Source organism: Podarcis melisellensis (assembly GCF_964234715.1).
Source record: "Podarcis melisellensis genome assembly, chromosome: 3".
Taxonomy (NCBI): domain Eukaryota; kingdom Metazoa; phylum Chordata; class Lepidosauria; order Squamata; family Lacertidae; genus Podarcis; species Podarcis melisellensis.
The window spans coordinates 108537585-108561027 of NC_138530.1; the positions used below are offsets into that span (position 1 = coordinate 108537585).

Sequence of the window (23443 nt, forward strand, 5' to 3'; positions counted from 1 at the left end):
CCCCTGCCTTTGGCTTGGGCAAGCCAGAGACGGGGGGTGGCGCTCCATTAAAGTTCTCTACTGAGGCGTGGGCAGTTGTACATGAGCCAGAGGTCAGGGGGACTCGATCAGCTGAGAAGCGGGCTTCCTTAAAATGCCCGTCTCTCACCTGATCAAGGCAATTTGAGCTGGTGATACATCATGGCTTCCCGGCCACTGCCAGTGCAAGCAGGCAGACAAGAGTGAGGTACGCTGTGCTGGCGGAGGCCAGGGAGCTGGGATCTACTGCCAGCTCAAAAAGTCTGAAACCGATATCACGGTTTGAACGTCATATTGGTTTCAGAGTGTGAATCATAATATTGCCCAGGTCTAGCAGGCACTGACTCAAATGGAACAGAACTGGGGAAAACAGGATTTCACCTCCCCCCCCCCCAATTAATTTTCTGAATCCAATAGTAAACCAGCAACCAATAGTAAAGATTTACTATTAACAAGAACGACAAACCTACTTTCTTAAACACGATGGCCTCTTCTTCCCATACAGGATTCACTGCGTTGCCTTGAGACGGCTTGGTCTTGAGAGCTTTTCGCCTTGTGTCCACCGGCAGACCAAACATGTCCACCTCTACGTAGGTCCCGACTTTTTTGTCCGACAGCAACTGCCCAGAAATGATCTAGAAATGCAAGGTTTAGGCATTCAGTGGCAGTGGGACAGCAGGCCCAGTAGACTGGAATGTCTCTAAAAATTAAAGCCTTGATTGTGAGTCTAATACAGCCAGAAAGCGGGTGCTGGGGGACGGCTGATCCACACTTTGGTTTGCATGAAGATGCTGTTTATATTGAAGTGGCACCTAAGGCCACTGTGTTTCATGGGATTGTGGTAATGCCTCTTGGACTGCTGCAACAGCATCAGTCACGCCAGCCGTAAACTCATCACACCAGCGCTAACCTGCAACATGGAGGTAGCGGTTTATACAATGGGCACCTTTACGCAATCCCAGCTGGGCTGTGAACATGCCTGGTGGCCCAGGTGCTCCTGAAGTTAAACACTTGGGGGCTGCTGGCATTATGAGCTAACAACAGAAAGCAATGCATTATAAGCCTGTATAAACCTCTGAAACTTGAGCTGCAGCTCAAGAACAAATTTGTTCAAACTGGACTGTGCATGCACAAATGTCACAATATTATCCTTTTTCTAAAGAGAGAGAGAGACTTGTAATGGGGCTTAGGGAGTGAGGCTGCAGGAGAACAGCAGACGGTTAATGTGAGGGGAAGAGAATTGAAAACCTAAGAGCCCCCTCACATTTTTCATCATAAAAAGGAAAAACATCCCCACAACCAATCAACTCTAGTTGAGAATAAGAAATAAACAATATACTTTTATTTTAAGTCTCCATGCTTTTATTTTTTTAAAGTTGGTTTGGACTCCAAGGCCTTAATAATTATTTTTTTAATGATTAATAATAATAATAATAATAATAATAATTAATTAATTAATTTGAGTAAACTGAATACTTGTGCTGGTTTTTTAGTTTACACAGTTCTGTACCTTTTCTCTGCGATATAAATTATTTTCTACAAGATTATCTGACAACAGGAGAAGTTAGAAATTTTGTTACACTATTTTGCTTGTCAACCCAATATTGTATGTGTGTACTTCATAATAAAATGAAAGTTTTAGAGCTGAAAGGGACCACAAAGGACTTCGAGTTAAAGCCACTGCAATGCAGGAATCTTCTGTGGGTTTCGAACCCATGACCCCAAGATTAAGGGTCTCATGCTCTACAGGCTGAGCTCTTTAAACCAGCACAGAGTTTGGGGGTTGGCACAAAACCTGCTTAAAAGCAGAACACAAGCTGGATTTCGTGCCAAAATCCAAAATGGGGCCCTAATTTAGAAGTATTTGAAATTCTGCTAGCATATTCTGTAGAGGTAGCTGATAAATGGTATAAAACTGGAATGTGGGAGTATTTCTTTCTGGACAAGGGCCAGAATTTGTGCTATATACGTATCTCTGAAAAATTACTGCTTTCCTATTCTTCTGTGCTTGCAGTCCCAACACACATAAGTAAATTGAAGCCTGGCCAATTTGCTTCATTTGTGGTAACCATTTTCTCAGTTTCATGGCCTCCACTCATACCAATTTCTATAATCACAATACAAGCTTCGCTGGATAGGGAGACACAGTAGAGGATAAATGTTTCGAAAATGCTCTCATCACTTCAAATTACCAATTCGTAAAAGGGCAGCATGATGGTTTCTCTGCAGATCACAGCTCCTATAACTTAGGTTATGGCTTATTTGCGGCCATTCTGACAAGGGAGTGGGGTAGGAGATGGGGAAATGGGGCTACAGGTCACCATATTCTGCTATGTGCACCCAGGGAGTAAGACATTCTGGCCTTGTTGTGTTCGGTGAATAGGCTCAAGCCTTCTCGGCACCTTCTCTGACATTGACCTTAGGGCAGGCTTAAACTGGAAGGAGACTGGTGTGAATACTTTCCCTTTTCTTAATTATTATTTTATTTATGATTTTCAGTTTTAAACATTTCGATAATATCACAATCATTTTAACGTTTCAAAACTCGACTTCCTTCCCCCTCTTTCTGCGGTTCCTTAAATTTATTTTTAATATTGTCTGTACATCCAAATTAACTTAATTTACTCATTTATTCATTCACTTTAAATATATACTGTTATAAAACACTGTTATATATAACAGTATGTTATATTATTATTTTGATTTCTTATTTTTCTGGTAAGTTTTGCCATTTCTGCACGGACTGAATACTTTCCCACTCTGTCCCACCTCCAGTGTGGCTTCATATCTGACAGTGCCCTTCTCTCCTCCACCACTCTGGGGTTTTGGGTGCGCTTGTTCACCCTAAGCTCTCAACAGGCATATGATGGCCATTGGTTCTAGGGCTGGAAAATATGCTTTTTCCTGAATGTCATACCAGACTGGCTGAGATGGCCTTTCGCTATTCCCATAAAGATTCCTTCTTTTGTCACATTTGCTTTAATTTCCAGTCACAGCAGCACCCTTGCTTGGGAAAAGAATTCAGCCTTTTTATTGGGGGGGGGTTAGCATTTCACTCCTCTGTTGCTGGACGTGTGATTGTTACATCACATGTCAGTGTTTACTTTCTAGGCTTGGAAAGTGTGAGAACAGAAGCCAGTCTTATTTTTTCCACCTGTACTGTACAGTCATACCTCTTGTTACATTTGCTTCAGGTTAAATCTTTTCAGGTTGCGTCCTGCTGCGACCCGGAAGTACAGGAAAGGGTTACTTCCGGGTTTCGGCACTCGCCCATGCGCAGACGCTCAAAATGACATCACGCACATGCGGCGAATCGCGTCCCACGCATGCACAGACACGGATTGCATTCTGCTCATGTTGCGAATGGGGCTCTGAAACGGATCCCGTTCGCAACCAAAGGTACCACTGTACAGTGGTACCTCAGGTTACATACGCTTCAGGTTACAGACTCTGCTAACCCAGAAATATTACCTCGGGTTAAGAACTTTGCTTCAGGATGAGAACATAAATCGTGCTCCGGCAGCGCAGCAGCAGGCCCCATTAGATAAAGTAGCGCTTCAGGTTAAGAGCAGTTTCAGGTTAAGAATGGACCTCCGCAACGAATTAAGTTCTTAACCCGAGGTACCACTGTACAGTACTTTTGTACTTTTCTTTCTTTCTCTCTCTCTCTCGTGGAGAAGAAGTGAGAGGACACCATGATTGCTTTGTCCTGTATATATTGCTTAATAAATCACTTAGAATGCAACACTCACGCTGCAAGATTGTTTCTGCTATACTCTGCTGAGTGAGTGTGCACATGTCTTTTGATATATGTCGCTGGTGCACACTGGGACTGATTTGTGAACGTCCTGGCCTGCCCTTCATCAGGAAGATGACCGTAGAGGTCTGTCTCATTCCGGTGGCTGTGTGTGCCCCCCAGGCATGTTCCGACAGGGGGCAGGCTGGGTACCCCACCATTATTCTTTAGGGTAAATTTCCTAAGGAGCCCTAAGAGTTAGGGCACCCTTTGCCAGAAGAGCAGCTCAAGTGGACCATTATTATTGATATTATTATTGCAACCGCTAATGATAGCAGGACCTAAGTGGGCATAGATGCTACTTCATTTGTCATATCTCTCCCAGCAAGTGACATGTGTCTGAACGCCATTATCCTCACATGTCAAACTAAGCCACTTCCTCCTGCAGAGGAGGTGGGATTGCCTCTGTGCGATTGAGGGAATCCCCGGCTGCGTCATCCCCGGGACAGCCAATCAGCTGGCTTGCGGTATGTAGCCTGCCCAATTTAACGAAGGGGCGGCCGGGGGATCTCCCGCTTTTGCTGCCTCCAGCTGCTCCGGTTTCCCACCCACCCTTTAAGGTTTTGTCTTTGACCTTGTATGGACCTCGGATGGTTGCCGTTAAGGGGCCTGGTAGGACTTTTTCCACTTGGCAAATTGGCACCAGCCGCTTTTTCGCCTACCTTGTAGCAAATCATCACAACTTCCTTGGTATTGGCTGTTAGGCATTGGTATTGTTATGTAGATGGATGAGGGGAGGAAACGCCATCACCTGCCCCGCATATTGAAGGGTAGTCCGATAAAGAATTCTGGGGGGCGTGGCCCTGTCTGAAGCCTATGGAGGTGAGGGCCTAAGGCACGCCCCCAAGCGGTGACCCCGGGGGAGCTCCTAGTTGATGTGCATCAGCAGGACTCCCCCTACTGGTGGTTAACCCTTCCTGGACTTCAAGCAGAAGGGCTGAAGCTGGATAGTCGGTTAGGACCAATGCCTAAGCCAATACCGCTCATCACCTGTAACCAATAAAGTTGTGGCCATGTTTAGCCCATTAACCTTAAATAATTGTGTCACGTGTCTTTATTTCCTCTGGGGGGGGGGGGAACTCGCCACGCAATCAGATGAGTATTGTAATAAAGCTGTCACTTGACTTCGCTCCCAAGCAGTACATCAGCTCCCTTTTCTTCGCTGCTGGTTTCCTGTTTAACAGGAATGGAAATGGGGAAACCCATCCAGATGGGTGAGGTATAAATAAATAATAATAATAATAATAATAATAATAATTTTCCCTGGTCACTGACTCCAATAAAATATTAAAAGAAAATATATTGCCTTCACAACTGATGCAGCACATATGCATTTCTTAACTTGGGAATTCGAACCCAAGTATGAATCATGGCACAAGAAGTCATTTTGGTGCTTAACATTCAACAGCCACACCATTGTGACAATTATTCCATTAGCGACTGCATACGTACCTTCACGGACAAGGTGTTTGCTACTATTCCGTCTACGATACCTTCGCTAAACGGATCAAAGTGCTTGTCTGGTCTTCTCATAAATTCTGGTTTTAGTCTGTACCCACTTTTGCCATTATATTCATACATTCCCATATTTATTTGCATAGACAAATCTAAGCGACAAAAAAATAGAATGTTTCATGGGACAGGTCAAACACAGAAGTTTTGCTGTAGTTCTAGCACACTTACAAAAGAAGAATCCTGAAATTCCACTAGAGGTCTCCTTTCCCCTTTATATGGACATGATTACCATACTGAATTCTTTTTTATATATAAAAAACCTCATTCCACATATGCTGTTTTGTGCTTCTTTCATGGCCTGTTCACACAGTACTTTTAAAACTACACCGTGGTCATCTATAAATATTGGATATACAATGTGTAAACTGTTCTAACAATAGCAGCATCTAAAGGGCAACTACCACTGCTGACATTACTGTGACTACACTACTAATCTCCTGGTTTTACACCTTATATTGCCCATTGTGGAATGTGCCTGGCAATAGCCATAGCTGCCATGGTTTGCATTGGTTGAAATGAGCTCTTTGGTCCTGTCCATTTTTGTCTACATTAGCAACTGAAAACTAGGAAAACCTTAAAGTCCCCGTTACCTTCAGCTCTGCATGAAGCAAAACACAAACTACAGTGGTGCCTCGCAAGACGAAATTAATCCGTTCCGGGAGTCTCTTCGTCTTGCAAAGCATGGCTATTAGCGGCTATTAACGGCTTAGCGGCTTTAAGAAAAAGGAAACAAACTCGCAAGAACTCGCAAGATGTTTCATCTTGCGAAGCAAGCCCATAGGGAAATTCGTCTTGCGGAACGACTCAAAAAACGGAAAACTCTTTCGTCTTGCGCGTTTTTCGTCTTGCGAGGCATTCGTCTTGCGAGGTACCACTCTACCTATTCAAGAAGCTGAAAAAGGAATTCCAAGGTACAACAATGATCATTCTTTTTATGGGAATTAATTTCCCAGCTTCTTCATAAATATCCATTGTTTCTATTTAAATCACAATTGTATGTTTGGAAGGCATGCTTCTTTTCAGGGGAGTACTGGTTGTCCTTGCTTCTGGTCCAACTGACATTTAGTTGTGGGGATACAGTTAATATCTGTTTTACTAGATAGTTGGCTGCTATGGTTAAGGAAAGGTTAATGTGAGTTGCTTGGGATGCAGTTGCAGCATCCACTGATTTATAATTGCTGAACGGGCCGCCAAATGTCATCAAAATCAGCAGTCATTTTCACAGAGGAGTAAGGGATTTCATCTGATGGTTGACCTCACATACTACGGACTTTTTTAAAAAAAAAAAAATCTGGTTTCGCAACCAAGCTCCATAATGACCGCAATGGAATCCTTTACAAAGGCAACAGATATATTGCTGGATTGCATAAATGTACATTACGCTGCTTGTGATTTTAGCATTGTGATTCAAGAAAGAGAGACGCATGAATGATCAACCCCCCCCAAAAAAAATCCATTTCTGAGTGCGCATATTCACAACGCTAATTCTATTTGCTTACTCAAATATTCCGCCATAATTAATATCCTTTCCCAGGACATAGAGGGAATTCTAATCAGTGGGTTGTATACAACTAAATTCTATTCAAAGGAGACCCATTGAAATTAAAGAACTTAGGTTAGTCTGATTAATGTTGGATACAAACTAGTGTCTCTTAAAAGAGCAGTCCAATTAGACAAGTTCTTCAGAAACCAAACACAACAACTAAAGTAAGTGGTAGGGTGAATTGCTTACCTACAGTTTGGAAGTTAAGAGCAACCATTTGACAGCCGGCATTCCAGAAGAGCTGAGGCATATAGTTTGAGGAATCAACACGTGTTCCTTTTGGATAAATTCGGCTCAGCTGCATTTTGTTATACCTAAATTGTGAGTGGTTAAGATAAAATACAACCAGAAAACCTAACCTGGCTTGAAGAGTTAAACACAAATATTGTACATCTTACCTACAATAACTGATAATTTGCTTGATCTGGCACATGCCACACTCCCAACAGACATGGCAATCAGCTTGTAGGTTGTAGGGCTATGCAAGCCCCTCTCCAATTTGCACCCAAATTTGGCAATTTGGGTCATGCCCCAGATCTGGATCACAATCTGTGAATACAGATCTCCACACTCCCTTGCATTGGAAAACCAAAAAAAGACCATAAACTTCCCCCCACCCCCACATAGGTCCAAGGTCATTAGAGGATTAACCCTGCAAAATTACAGATAGCTCCTGGAATTTTTGGACTAGCCAGATTTAAATTTTGGTGAGCTCTTTCTTTATCAAAAAGAGAAAATAATTTTCAGAAATACTCTATAGTCAATTGAGTACTCAATCGTGTTAGTTTCCACCTTGTCTCCACCAACACTGTGATTTGAGAGTGCTGAGTGAGATTCTAGCCCTGGAGCTCTCAATAAGCAAAGTCCAGCTCTCCTCCTCCCATCCTGCCATTTTCTTTATATGGTATTGTAATTAATAATTTGCAACATTTTAGTGACATGCTGTCTGGTTTTCTGAGGGGCTGTTTGGAGCTATAGGTTTAAACAGACCACTCCGTGTCAATGGAATTCAATCTGTACAGATACTGAGCTTCACTGATTTCATCTGTATCTGCCCAAAATTGACACTGATCCTTCTGATTTGATCTAATCAGTGATTCAAGAGTCTAACAGATCGGTTGCACAGCCCTATGCAGCAGTGACACAAGTGTCAGCTCTGCTGCACCACATGCACTGCAACTGTACAAGCTGAATTGCATTGCAGTCCCCTAGGACTGCATAGTGTTTAGCTATTAGAATCATAGAACTGTAGAGTTGGAAGGGACCACGGCGGTCATCCAGTCCAACCCTCTGCAATGCGGGAGTCTCTTGCCAGACATGGGGCTTGAACCCAGAACCCTGAGATTAAGAGCCTCATGCTCTACTGACTGAGTTAGCCCAGTGAAGCAACATGCAAACACAGCTGCAGACATAAAAAGTGGCCCATGGTCAAATATCTATTGTACCACGCAGCAAGGAGAAAGCTATTCACACAGAGAACAATCTGGAGAAAATAAGATGAACTCAAGATGGCAAACATTCAACTTGAAGCTGAAGCCCCATTTATTTATATGCTCCACTTGTCTTATGGGTTCCACTTTCTAGAAGAATGGGAATTGTGTTAAAATTATATTTTCATTTTCACTGACTGGCTGCTTAAAACTGGAGACCATGCTCCTTCGGCCCAAATCAACCCTTCACCAACCACTTTGCTCAGTTGTGACCAAGTTGCTACATTATTTCCCCCCCATGAATGTCAAAGATACTCCACAAACTCGACGGGAGACTTCGTGAGCTGCTCGAGTGCTTTGGTTTCCACAAAGGAAGACATTTCAAAACTCTTGTTCCGTTCTGCAAAGAAAATAAAGGTGAAGAGATGTAACTTTCATGCTGCTGAGTATATGTAAAATCTCATACCATAGCATCTATAGAATCAACAAAGAGTGCTTCCAGCAACACAAGATCATTGCAGAATGAGAGGAAAATTGGTAATGCGGATAACTGATGCAAGTGCACAAATGCTTTCATTCATTTTAGTTTCAAAGTGTACTGTTTTTCTACTTGGTCATTTGTCATCCTTTGGGAGGATTCCACAACGAAAGAAATGCACACAGTCGCCTATGTCCCATTTTGCTATTGTTCTACGGCAGGGTTAGGGAATCAACCCTAACCATTGGCAATGCTGGCTGGGGCACGTTCCATTGTGCTAGTGTAAACCCTTGCACTGACATTACCAGGTCATGATATTTTGATGCCAGAAGTGGAGCATCATGTGGCATTCGTGGCATGGAGTCAACACTTTGAAAAGCTTTGCTGCACCATTCAGACACTAATTCTTACTTCCATATATTCTGTTGCCCATTATACCCATTTTGCTGTAAAAGCAGCATTTGAATGCTGGCCAAATAGTTTAAAAAGTTCACTGATGTGAATAACACTCAGATTATTGACAGAAAAGACTTAACTCCTGATCTTCAAACCTATTAACTTAAAAACAAGTCATACTGACTTCTACTGAAATTTCTCCTGTGTTGATTTCTTTGGGATGTTAAGCCTTAGGCTGCAATCATAACCCCATTATTTAGGCTTAAACTTAATGTTTTTATGGGGACTAAGGGATGGTTCAGTCACCAATTTGGGGTGTAGACACTACTGTGGAATGAGGCATCAGAAGCTTTCGTTTCATTTATTTATTTAAACTTGTATACTGCTTTGCCTTTTGGCAGGAAAAGGGACCTATGAATACATATGAATGCATTCATGAATACATATGAAATACATTTGTGTCATTTTTATTGTTGTTAGCCGCTCTGAGCCTAGCTTCAGCTGGGGAGGGCGGGATATAAATAAAATTTTATTATTACAGTGGCACCTCTGGTTATGTACTTAATTCGTTCCGGAGGTCCGTTCTTAACCTGAAACTGTTCTTAACCTGAAGCACCACTTTAGCTAATGGGGCCTCCCGCTGCTGCTGCAGCGCCCCCACTGCGTGATTTCTGTTCTCATCCTAAAGCAAAGTTCTTAACCCGAGGTACTATTTCTGGGTTAGTGGAGTCTGTAACCTGAAGCGAATGTAACTTGAAGCATATGTAACCCAAGGTACCACTGTATTATTATTTATTATTCAATAATTCAGGCAGTGAATGAAGTATAACTTTTTACGGCAGCTGGTATACACAGCATGCTACTGGAATATACTTTTGTCAGAGTATCATCCATACTGGATTTGGTAAAGGCAAAGGTAAAGGGACCCCTGACCACTAGGTCGAGTCGTGACCGACTCTGGGGTTGCGGCGCTCATCTCACTTTATTGGCCGAGGGAGCCGGCGTACAGCTTCCGGGTCATGTGGCCAGCAGGACTAAGCCACTTCTGGCGAACCAGAGCAGCACACGGAAACACTGTTTACATTTCCGCTGGAGTGGTACCTATTTATCTACTTGCACTTTGACATGCTTTCGAACTGCTAAGTTGGTAGGAGCAGGGACTGAGCAGCAGGAGCTCACCCCGCCACAGGGATTCAAACCGCCGACCTTCTGATCGGCAAGTCCTAGGCTCTGTGGTTTAACCTTGGTGGCTTAGAGCAAATCTCTAGCATGGGCAGCGGTAGAAATCTGGGACTGGCATGGGAGGTACATAAACATCACGCAGCCCAAAGAAACCTTAGCAGACACATACTTACCCTAGAGACTACCATACAATTGAATAATGCAAAATGTCCAGAGTTCGAAGAGCTTCTTTAATCATTGCTATTTATGGCCAAAATTACCAGTTTGCATTAAATATATTTCAGGAATGCAAGTAGTCTGAGACTGCTAAGCTGTGAAGCTGAACATAGATCTGCAACTTTTAACTGCTCTACCCACGGTGCCTATGAAACATGTGTGCAACATTGAAATTCAAATGCTATAGACTTCCTTTCAAAGGGCCGCAGCAGAGGTCACCATTGCCTGTCAAACCCAAGCGAAACAGGACAGGCTCTCTCGAAGGGGGTTCTGTTCTACGTAAGGGAAAAGGCGTCAGCTTGTTTGCTCAAGATGTTGCAAAGTGCATTCCCAGCAAGGCCACTTCAGCAAAAAGCAGCAGGTAGTCATGAATATGGACCATTAGTTTCTAACAAAGCAATTTACAACAGAGGGGAAAACAACAGTGAAATGTACACAAGAAGACGAGTTCTGCATTCCTGCGCTGTGTTATGCATGTGAATGAAAATTGCATTTACAAAGCAATAAAGACTCAACTAAGGAGACCAGTCAGTGGAAGTCCTGTGCAAGGACTTCTGCTTGCACAATGGCACTCCCCCCTGTGAACCCCAGAGGGCAGATTGTTGCACCTGGCAGGTTGAAATGCTTGCACAAATGGAAAGTTTGTCGTGGCACGACAATGAATTCTACCCCCTGCTTCTAGCACAATTCTACGTTTAAAAACTTATGACAGAATCCAATAGCTGTTTCCCGGTTTTTAAGGGAAATTCCCTTATTCCGAATAGGATTCCTCACAAGAAAAGGGAAAGGTTGACAGCTATGGAATCCTATCATAGGTACACACTTTATTTCTCATTGATTGGAGAAGAAGAGTTAAGCACATATTTAAATCCTTCCTGTTTCGGGGTTCAAAGGTGCTTCGAAAGTGCTTAGCTTTGACTGATTGTACCATTAACTTTTTGCAATCCGATTGCTTCCAAATTAAGAGTACATTGGTATGAACCATTTTTTTTAATTGTTCCATCTTACTATAATAAATGTTATTGATTCAAATGTTAAAGCCAGCTTGATTCTCTACCAAGAAACCAAGTTGTGCTTCCTTCCATAACCAGCTACCATTTTATTATCATATCGAGTAAACGCTTAGGTAACTGAGCAATTGTTTGGTTCACAGATCGTTAAGTCTCAAAACCATTGTTGGCTACATTGCCCTTGCAGAAAAGACTTTTCTAAATCTTTTAAAAATTCTGTGAAATTTAGGGCTGGGCAATACAGTGGTACCTCGGGTTACATACACTTCAGGTTACATACGCTTCAGGTTACAGACTCCGCTAACCCAGAAATAGTACCTCGGGTTAAGAACTTTGCTTCAGGATGAGAACAGAAATTGTGTTCCTGCAGTGCGGTGGCAGCAGGAGGCCCCATTAGCTAAAGTGGTGCTTCAGGTTAAGAAAAGTTTCAGGTTAAGAATGGACCTCCGGAACAAATTAAGTACTTAACCCAAGGTACCACTGTACCTGGTTTTCAACATTGCAATATGTCACCAGCTAAACACTGCAATGGAGAAGTCATTGGTGATTGCATAGTTGAAGGGTGGAGATCAGGTGAAGGAGCAGTTATGAAGATTAAGAGGTATGTGCTATGTGCACTGCAGACTCCTGCTCTCGGTGGCAGGTGAGCCTTTGTGTTTGGAGGGTGAACTCCTTCCACTCCTCCTTAGACAGAGAAATGGAGAAGAAAGAAGCAACCCAGTTGCAATTCTGGCATCAGGTAGAGACGCCATGTTTACAGGAAGGCATCAAGGCTGGGAGTGAGGCTGTTCTGCCATTGGAGGAGAAAAGGAGCTGAAAGGAAGGCAGCCAGTCAACTGCCAAGGGGGCTTACAATTATACCGCCCCCTGGAGCTTTGAAGGCTGTGCTTTGCAATACATTGCCAGCTCAATTAGTCTGAAACAGTTCTTATGTGTGGTCTACAAAAGAGGTTCTGGATGATGTATTGGTACACTGCCCAGCCCTAGTGACATCTGCTGAGAAATCTAGTTCTGTTGCACTTTCCATACTCACTTTTAGATGTTTCAAATGACTCAAACTTCACAGGCTGTATGTAGTTCACCAAGTTTGACATTTCCTCAGTGGCCATGGCCTCACTACCAGCTGTCCCCTAGAACGGAGACAGACAAAGGTCAACATTTCTGTCAAAGCATCCACTGCCCCAAGTTAACTTCGTAAAGACTACCAAGAGGTGCAACTATGAATAATCTTTTTAAGGGCCTCTGACATTATCCATTAATAGCCAATGGGTGGTGTTCAACTAAGGTTTCCACAGAGCAGACCCAAATTAGTAGCCCTAGCTTGGTCATGTTCATGAATCTCAAAGGGTCTACCAAGTAGCTGAACTCAACTCTATTTATTCATTGGTAAAGTGATATGGAAGTCTGTTAAAGGGAGAGAAGGAGGTCAATGCTTTATTTAAGCAATGCTTTTAGTTATAAATTCTTTGATTTTTGATTCTGAAATGTAATGAAATATGGAAAACTTAATAAAAATGTTATATATATATATATATATATATATATATATATATATATATATATATATATATTTGCTTTCGTAGATTTTCACGGGTACAGGAATGCAGGTTTTGGTGTCCTCGGGTGTCTTCCCGTGTAAAAGTTGGGGTGTCTAGGCGACGTTTCGACGAGGTCTCACTCGTCATCTTCAGGCTGGTGCTTTCGGCTTCTTGTTACTGGAACAGAGCAGGATCTCAGTGTTTGAGTTCCTATAAATACTGTTGAGGGGGTGTGGTGTATAGCCTCCAATGTTCTGGGCAGAGAGGAAGTTCCCAGGCTAGTGTGCCTTTTCTTCTTTTGTTCCTTAATTACTTGAGGGATATCTTGAGTGATTTCTTGAGTGATATCCTGAGTACCACTTAGGTGGGTCATTAGGTGTGGATTAGTTGCTAAAGTCTTTGTGTCTTGACCTCTTGAACTTTGTGAAGAGTTTTTCTGAGAAGATGGCTGTACTGCACTTAGTTGTGCTCTGGCTTGGCTTCGTGTATAGGGGCGAGCTGTGGTTTTGTGGCCTGTGTCAGCCAGATCTGTGTAGGGATTGCAGGGGGGTGCAGCATCCGGAGGTGCCACCATGGTTTGGCTACTGGATGGTGTCTGTAATTTATCTGTGGAGAGGGTCTGGGTTTGGGTCTGGTGTGGTTGATTGGTGATGGCGTTCTGTGTGCCTCTGGATCTGGTGTCAGTTTTTGTGGGGAGGGCTAATTTCCAGATGTCTGGCAAGCGGGATGTGTCGTCACGCTTGTTCATGTTGTGAGGGTGTTTCTCTATCTCGATGGCTTCCATGATTATTCTCTTGTGGTGATGTTCCATGTTAAAGAGCAATTTGGAATCTGCAAAATTAATTTCGTGTCCTGTTTCTTTCATGTGTTGGAAAAGAGAGGAAGTTTTTTCTTCTTTTTTGACGGCATTCTTGTGTTCTGCGATACGTGCATTTATTCGTCTGTTTGTTTGTCCAATGTACGTGGCTGGGCAGACTTTGCAGGGTATTTCATAGACCCCTTGGTTTTCCAACTGGATTTTATCCTTGGGGTTTCTGAGGATATTGGCTATTTTTTGGTTGGTGCAAAAGGCTGTTTTGATATTGTGTTTATGGAGGATTTTGCTAATTTTATCTGTAGTGCCCTTGATATAAGGAAGGAGGGCCATGCCATTGTTTTCTTCTGTGTCTTGGTTTTTGGGGGGTGTTTCTTTTTGGATTAGCTTCGTAACCCTGTTTTGCTGGTATCCATTGGCAATTAACACATTTGAGAGATTCTGTAACTCAGTTGTCAAGTGGTCTTTGTATATATATATATATATACACACAAAATATCCAGGTGCACTGAACCTTTGTGGGAGTAAAATGAGCTACTGCTGTCTATCTCTACCACAAATTCCCAAACTACAACTTTAGAAGACTTTCAAACCTCGTAACATCTCTCAAGTTAGGATGATAAGGAAATCCACATAAACCAGCTATTTATTTTATTATTACGGGCTATACAGGCATAATTTGTCTCCCTAAGCAGCTCGCAGCAATCAAAATTCAACACATAGCTCTGCTGGGTTGTTGCAGAAAATAAGACTCATGTACTCAGGAGTACAAATGTAAAGGAAAGGCACCAACAAGGGAAATAGATTGGAGGGGAAAGAATCGGTCTGATAATGCTGGGACAAAGAAGTGAGGACCAATATTAGGCACCTGGGTCCATTTGGGGCCAGATGTATTTCTTGCTGCTGGTGTGCTTAGAATCATTGTAAAGTTGGGAGAGGGACCCCAAGGGTCATCTAGTCCAACCCCCTGGAATTCAGCTAAAGCATCCAAAACAAATGATGGCCATCCAACCTCTGCTTAAAAACCTCCAAGGAAGGGGAGTCCACTGTGAGGATACCCAGAGTTTACAGGGTTAACAGCTCAAGGAAAATGACATCCTGTCACTGGGGGGGGGGGGTCGCATCTTTGTTATGTGAACTTTTGCTCAAGAACGTTTGCTCAAGAACGTTTGCTCTCCTGGCTGATGTTGTTTTGCTGCTGTACAATAAAGCTTCGTAGAAAGAATAAGAAGCTGCTGTATGAGAGTTTTACTGCATGGCTGAGATTCCTTCCACACAGGCGCACCGCTGCGCAAGATACTCTGTGGTAGCCGGGAGCAGCAGGTTGGCACAGTGGAAGCGGACTGGATGCCACAATAGTCCCGCTGTTCACAGCCTTGATGGACTCTCATCGGAACATCCACAACCTCCCGAGGGAATCTGTTTCATTATCAAATAGCTCTTACTGTCAGAAAGTTCTTCCTGGGGTTTAGTCAGAATCTCCTTCATGGGATGGAAGAAGGAGCAGCTATGAAACAGCCTGTGGGCCTCTGGTCAGTGGTGGAATCCAGGCTGGTCTTTCCTTGCCACAGCTGTGTCACACACAGCAAATGACAGTGTTCATTAACTGCTTGTTTATTACTTTTCTTATTTGGGGGGCAAATGGCTGTTGGAATTCTTTCTGGAAGGAAAGAAGGGGGAGCAAGGTACTTATTCTCTGGATGGTGGCAGAGGCAACACCTTCCTCTTCAGAGGGGAAGGTGTGAAATCTCCAGGTGGATTTTTTACTTCTGACACGTGACAGAGGCAAATTGTCTGCAGATGGCTTCAAGCATCATGAAAATGCTACGAGGACAAAGTGATCTGAACTGCAGGTCCCCATATCAAATCATCAAACTTTTCCACTTACTCTTGTTTCATGTGAGGTTGGTTGGTTTGTTTTAGGATAACATATAATCTTTCTTGCTTTAAACTATGGTTGAGCTGCAAAGGAGGCATGGTGTACTTCTTGCGTGAACGTGGCAGTGGTGGAAGGCGCCCCCTATTTTGAGGGATTGTATTGAAAGGGAGCGGGCTAAAGCATTTGTGCATTTAGACTTAAGGCAACACAATGCAAAAAGCAACAACACTGCCCTTATTCCCCATGAATAATAAAATGTTACATTTTTTATTTGCTCTCAGTGCTGTCATCCAAATCTTTCTAGATGGCATAGAGAGTGTCATGACATTATCCTATTTGCTGCATGATGCTGATTGGTTAGGCTCTCTTAAGAAAGGACAAAGAAGAAGAAGAAGAAGAAGAAGAAGAAGAAGAAGAAGAAGAAGAAGAAGAAGAAGAAGAAGAAGAAGAAGAAGAAGAAGAAGAAGAAGAGTAGTAGTAGTAGTAGTAGTAGTAGTAGTAGTAGTAGTAGTTTGGATTTGATATCCTGCTTTATCACTACCCGAAGGCGTCTCTTAGCGGCTAATAATCTCCTTTCCCTTCCTCCCCCACAACAAACACTCTGTGAGGTGAGTGGGGCTGAGAGACTTCAAAGAAGTGTGACTGGCCCAAGGTCACCCAGCAGCTGCATGGGGAGGAGCAAAGACGCGAACCCGGTTCACCAGATTATGAGTCTACCGCTCTTAACCACTACACCAAGCAGCAGAGGCAGCAGAGAGAGAAAACAATGGCTGCAAAAGACATAAACAGAGAAATATAGAGAGGCTGGGGAAGGGGACAGGGAGATGTCCTGTGCAATTTGGTCAGTATCATTTCTGCACCTGAACTGTGATATTGACATCTCAAAAGCCACATAAATTTAGCTCAAGGCCCCCAAAAACCTCAGCAGGAAAGAAAACGTTTGATGCAGACATGAACTTCAAAGCACAGAACCAGAGTGCAACCTAGGATCCCATATTCCCGAAATAAGGCCAGCTCTAAAACGTGGGTCTCTTCAAATAAGCTCAATAATCCAGTGGCAAATATCTGGTTCTGTGGCAGCATCTTGGCCCTCACTATCCACAAGATGGCAGTGCAAGACTGTGTCATGTGGACAAACATGCAAACATGCTTTCAAAGTCACATCAGGACTTCAAAAATGATTCATCACTTACTTCATCCATTGATGATTTTTTGCAGTCATCATCGTCATCGTCGTCATCGTCACTCTCGATCTCTGCTTCCCCTGCAACATTTTATTTGAAGAAAAGAAACTCAGTGCAGTCAACCGCCTCCCAATATTCACACCTTTAAGCTGCTGTTGTTACCAGAGTCACTTTGCTTCATCCAAATGCAACTACAGTACCATAGGCTCAAGGTGGTATCTTGGTCTAGTGTTTTGGCTTTCAAAGCCAAAAGAGCCATTATACCTTCAATACATTAATGAACAAACAGTAACATCATTATGATATTTAGCCATACTTAGAAGTTACGGAGTGCCAAAACTCCCATTCCCCATTTTCACAGTTAAACCTTGGTTACTTTTTGGTGGCTTTCAAGAAAGTAGCAGAAAGAAGAAGTTCCAAAGAAATTTCCCCAGTAGGGTGGGTTTACTGTACTTTTGTAGATTGAAGTGGCAGCATTTTTTGTTTCTTTTAATTTTCTTTTAAAAAGTAAAGCCTTGCTCAATGGCAAACCCCCTTCGAGTGCAATTGCCAGTGGGGATCAGATGGAGAAGGATTTGTTAAATGGGTGAAGAGAGGAGGGTCTGAATCAAATCCTTTAACAAGCTATAATACTAGCTTGTTAAAAAAGCAGCAGTCAATATGAGGGATGTGTCAAGTTCCTTTTTCCTTTGCTAGACTAGCACAGAAGAAGTCAGGTCATCAGCCTTGAAAGATTTTTTAGGGAGAGGGAGAAAACACACAAAGGAAAACTCTAGGCCACTTCATCCTATAGAATACAACAAGCCCCGGCCTTTCTCCTTGGAATATTAGGTTCTGAATTGCCCAAGAAAGATGTAAAAGTATTCTTGTATGCCACAACTGATGCACAAATCTTAATAGCCCAAATATGGAAAATACAAGAATTACCAACTGTAGAAGAATGGCAGATGAAGTTGATGGATTTTATGGAGCTGGCCGATCTCACTGAGAGAATTTGTGACCAGAAGGAAGAGGAATATCAAGAAGATTGGAAGAAATTTAAAGATTATTTGAATAAATGTTGTAATATTAAAGATTTGTAATCACCTGAATGAACTAAATAGGCCTAGGATTAAATTAGGATTAAACAAATAAATGAGAAATAGTATGATAAGAAAAGTTAAGAAATTTGATTATAATTGGAATATTGTTTTTTAAAAAATAATGATATTGGAAAACTGCTACAGTCAGTTCCAAATAAATTCAGATGGAAGAGATTAGAGGAAGTCAAGTAAAATGTTTATGAAGTTGGAAGTTTAAATAATTAATTAATTTCTTTATTGTGTATGGGTATGTGGTTGTATTTTTGGTTATTATTTGTTAGGTTTGTTTTATTTTATTTTATTTTATTATTATTTTTCTTATTTTTGTTTTATTGAAATAATGTGTTTGTATGATATTCAATAAATATTATTGGGGGGGGAGAGAATACAACGAGCCCCTCCAAAGACAATTTCTCCTACTTTTTCTCATTTCAAAGACTTGAGTCTTATCCCTCCCTTCACTTCCTCAGTTCTTGAGGGCTTTCTTTCATGCTCAGAGGCGGGGCTATTGTTTTAGCAGTGAAACAGCACAGAGAATGAGCTTATGTGTAGAACCTGCAGAGTCATTCATTTCTGACTCTCAGCTAGACCCTGATCTGGGCAAACGTGTGCTCTCTGCTCCTCCTGAATAGCCTCTTTTGTAGCTAAGCTGAGCAAAGCGGTGCAAAGTTTTAAGGAACTGTTCTTTAAGAGAAGAAAAAAGGACAAACACTTCTCAAAGTTCTGTTACTCAAGCAACATTGCTGAATGGATGCCATGTTGTCATCAGCTACTTATCCTTCTATGGAACAAAGGAGCTATTTCTCAGCTGGGATGAAATAGGGACCAGAAGAAACGTGCCAATGTCCCCACTGTGGAAGGACATGTGGATCCAGAATTGGCCTCCACGGTCACTTACGGACTCATTGTTAAAACCGTGTTTATAGAAGACAATCTTACTCGGCTACGAGTGATCACCAAAGAAGAAGAAGAAGAGTTTGGATTTGATATCCCACTTTATCACTACCCGAAGGAGTCTCAAAGCGACTAACATTCTCCTTTCCCTTCCTTCCCCACAACAAACACTCTATGAGGTGAGTGGGGCTGAGAGACTTCAAAGAAGTGTGACTAGCCCAAGGTCACCCAGCAGCTGCATGTGGAGGAGCAAAGATGCGAACCCGGTTCACCAGATTATGAGTCTACTGCTCTTAACCACTACACCACACTGGCTCTCCAGAAGAAGAAGATAGCATGGAAATATTTGTGATAACATCATCTATCAATTAGCAGCCAATTTTGAAAGGACACTTTCTCCCCCAGCCACACTTTACTTCTGTGTGTGCAAGACTGTTGGAATTCTCCTGTTGAAGGGCTGTGCTATGTGTGAGAGAAAAGGAGTTATTAGTCCAAAGCTTCAAGTCCTATATTATGCCCTGAAATAATGAGGCTATCCTTCTTGGGGTACACACGTGGAGAAATGAGGCTTTGCTCCAACAGACTGCAGGCATGGTGTCCTGGTGTTGATGCTAAAAGACAGCACAAGCTTCTGAATGGATGCTAACAAGTGAAGAATGAAGAAAAAAATTGGTTATGGTTTGACATAAAAAGAAAGATGCTGCTGTCATGGAAACGGACTGCAGGGACTTGGACACAGTGGCAGAAAGCAGGCAAGAATCACGAGCTTTGCCTCACTTGGCACAAAGGTTGAGGTTGAGCAATATTGAAGTAGCAATAGTGAGGATTTGCCTGTATTGATTCCCTCCATTAGAGGTGCTCAGCTGGCCTGCTGTGGAGTAATTCTGCCCCTGAGGCATATTCTGAATATCCCGAGGCATATTCAAAGTTTGTCAAGAGTTTCACTTGCAAGGATTTTTTTTTTAAAGTGTTTTAGAGTGACAACAAAGAGATCTCCTAATACATGCTGGTCCCCTTCGATTTTCTGTGTAACATGTGCAATATGTAAATGATTAAATTTTGCATGTGAGCATTAGGAGTCAAGCCATAAATGGCACCTCCTTTATTAAGGTGACCATTTGAAAAGGCCTTCGGATCTGTCCACCAGACCACTTTCTGGAAAATAAAGTAGCTTTCTACAATACAAAATCTGGGCATCCCTGTCCAACAAAGTGTACCATATGTTTTTTGAAGAAGTTGGGGATAGCTATGAGTATCAGAACCAGTGGCTTGCATTTGCATTATGCAGAGGATATTTGTGTCTATGTGTGTTTAAAAGTGGTAGTAGTTTTGCAACATATGATCCCCCGCTTTTTAAAAACAATATATCGCAGGGAAAGTGTTTGTTTACCGGCTCCAGGAGAAGAGGGCTCAAACCCGCTGGAAGCATCGCTACATGCATTCGAAGCTTGTTCAGACAGTTTTTTCCTTCCACTCCCATCTGCAGACTTCTGGGACTTCTTTTTATTCTTCACCAGAATTTTGTACATCAGGTCTGCCGGGCTTGGAAGAGGAACGCCACGTTCAAGCTGAGAAAGGAAAAGAAACTGGCAGTAAAGCTGTGTCTCTTTATAAAGCACCATTTCCGCACGTTGGGAGACATTTGGGCACCTGAGGCCAACCACGAAATGGCTTTCCTCCCCAGGAAAGAAGAACAGGGGGTGGGGGGTGGAGAGAGGGAAATCAAATCAACCTTACCCTATGGTTGAAGTGGGAATAAAAGGCTGCCTTGGGGAGGGGGGACAAACCCACTCTGAATCATGGCAGCTGGATGCAGACCCCAGGAGACCCCAGAGGGCAGCCCCCACCATTTCCTCTCTCAGAGTGGGAAGAGATCAGCAGTGCCCCCTATCTGCCAAGAGGCCATAGCTGTCAACGATTCCCTTTTTTAAAGGAAAATTCCCTTATTCTGAATAGGATTCCTCGCAAGAAAAGGGGAAAGTTGACAGCTATGCAAGAGGCCACTGCGGAGGTTGGCACGGGGGCGGGGCCTGCCAAGGAGGCAGAAGATGCAGCCACTCGAAAAGCATGCCACAGCCATCACTGCCTCGGCGGCAGCAGCAGTGGCCAATGCATTCCTTCAGATGGGCGGGATATAAATAATAAATTGTTGTTGTTGTCAGAGTGGACTCTGCAATCATGTGATTAATTTCTTTCACAATAGTGCAAGTAATGTACTTGCTGATGTTATGATTCTCTTGATTTTATATGGTACAAAGCTAGACACATGTTGTGGTGACTCTTTGAAAACTACACTTGGGCACCCTTGCCAAACATCTTACAATGTACAATGTGTGATATAGCACCTGGCCACACCCACTATAACATGCAAAATAAAGAAGAGTCTGTTTAGAGGTGCTATATGAAAAGCAACGGAAAATTCAAAATTGTAAATCAATACTTTATATTTTTACTGCTACTTCTTCTTCTTTTTTTACCAAAGAGGACCAACTTACTGGGTATTTTTCCAGTGGCTCCATCAACAGGGCATCACCAAATATCAACCTGCAATATTCTGCCATTTTTGCCTGTTGCTTAGGGCTGAAAAGGGAAGAAAACAGGGAATTAAATGAGGGTTATTCATAGCATCGGAAGTGCCAGTAATGGAAAATTTAATATCCTTTAACGAGAGGCATGATTCTTTTGAACCTATCCTCCTAAATTATTCTCACTGATATGGAGTCATCCCACGATTATTCAGACTCTTGTGGCAGTTCTTTTCACATACTCTTTTACATTAAAGATACAATAAATGTTCTCAGACATCTGCAGTGGTAAACTGAAAAAGCTGAACCTGCCTCACATACAGGCAACTAATACGTGCTTAAGAAAATGCAGAAAATGAATGTCACATTTGCACGCTCTTAAACATAAATATCTTTATTCTACTCCTGTATGTAGGTTTGTGGTTCCTGCCTTAGGTTTCAGAGTTTTCTCGGTTTCACATTGCTGTTCAGGTTCAAGACTAGAAAGTAGGCAAAGAATAAATGTTGAAGTTTTCCTCCGAATTTCCCAGTTCTTGCCACCTTCTTTTACCTGTGCCCTGAGGCTGCTTGGGTGCTTTGCAACAGTTGTTGGGATTATGAGCAATATTAACTGAAATATCCTTGTATTCATTGAGAAACTCAATGCAAACTGGAAATATAATTTAAATGTACATGCATTTTTAATGGCAGAAGCTTGCCCACCAACACTGTGTGTGTACTGAGGGTTGCACATTAAATGTAATTTTTGGCTGAGAGCAAATGTTCAGAGTCCATCTGCAAAGCAAATAACACTCTGAATCTCTGTACCATCAGAAAAGCTCCTGGAGGAAGCAGTTTCAATTATGGTTTCAGCTAGTGGCTGAGAAATTGTTTTATTAGACACTGAACTCATCTCAAATTAATTTCAGCAGATGAGATATTATTTCTAAGCCCTAGAAGGGGTACCAGAACCACCAATGATCTGGCTGGCTTTTTGTCTCCAGGCCCTTTTATTATAGGTTTCCAAAGAAGAGCAGAAAATAACAATTATATCTGCTTTCCAATAAGTTTTGCTCGTACATTTCATCCAAAAGTTTTGGCGAAAGACTGATATATAGTGCCACTAGCATTGTTCTGTGTTTGTACATTTCTTGATTCTGGCATTTCAACAACAATGGTGATTTTTCAAACATGTCTGCTACTTAGGAGAAACCTGTTCATATATTCTAACTGTTGGCTAACTCAGTGTTTCCCAACCGGTGTTCCGCGGCACACTAGTGTGCCGCGAGACGTTGCCTGGTGTGCCGTGGGAGGGAGGCGGGCGAGTCGTATGTTACGCTTATAGATCTCCCCCTCTATGGTACTGGGGGAGTAAGGAGCGGCAGCGGCGGCGGCGGGAGCAATGGAAAGAAGCTCTCCGGCGGCTGCCGGAAGCTGGGAAGCGGCGCGGCTGCCGGCGGCGGAGGGGCGCTCGCCAGCCAGCCAGCCGGGCAGAGGCAGAAGCAGCGAGTCCTTCAGTGAGGCGCTGATGGCCAAGTGGGGAGAGGGAGATCCGCGCTGGATTGTGGAGCAGCGCGCGGATGCCACCAACGTCAACAACTGGCACTGGTGAGCGAGGGGGGCAGGAAAGGCAGCGGGAGCTGGGGGGGCGGAGAAGTGGCTCGTGTTTGGCGGGGGTATGCAGCTCTTCCCCTGAGGGCTTTGGGGAAATAAGGGCGGCCGTGCTGCCACCGCCACACCCACAGCCACCCACACCCCCGCGGTTGCGGGGACGCGTGTCTGCTTCTCTCTCCCTGTCTCTTGCCTCTGACCCCTTCGCACGAGATTCTCCACCGCTTATGCGTGTTCGCGCCGGAGTCACTTTCCTTCGGGTTCGGTGGACCTTACTCTCAAATAAGTGTGGTAAAAGATTACAAGCGCGGGGGGAGATAGAGAAACCTCCCTGGCCTGGTTTAACCTCCTTT

The 23443-nt window shown here is 43.1% G+C and overlaps 1 protein-coding gene across 3 annotated transcripts in view; it reads right to left on the reverse strand.

The window, feature by feature from the left end:
• PLCB1 (phospholipase C beta 1) overlaps window positions 1-23443 on the reverse strand; it is a 455075-nt gene that overhangs the window by 85724 nt on the left and 345908 nt on the right. For all 3 annotated transcript variants that reach the window (XM_081906043.1, XM_081906045.1, XM_081906044.1), the window contains 8 exons: window positions 21471-21555; window positions 20366-20543; window positions 17009-17079; window positions 12618-12714; window positions 8618-8702; window positions 7062-7186; window positions 5267-5421; window positions 489-653 (listed from right to left, as the gene is read on the reverse strand). In XM_081906043.1, coding sequence (XP_081762169.1) covers window positions 489-653; window positions 5267-5421; window positions 7062-7186; window positions 8618-8702; window positions 12618-12714; window positions 17009-17079; window positions 20366-20543; window positions 21471-21555 — 961 coding nt within the window. The remainder of the gene's footprint in view (window positions 1-488; window positions 654-5266; window positions 5422-7061; window positions 7187-8617; window positions 8703-12617; window positions 12715-17008; window positions 17080-20365; window positions 20544-21470; window positions 21556-23443) is intronic.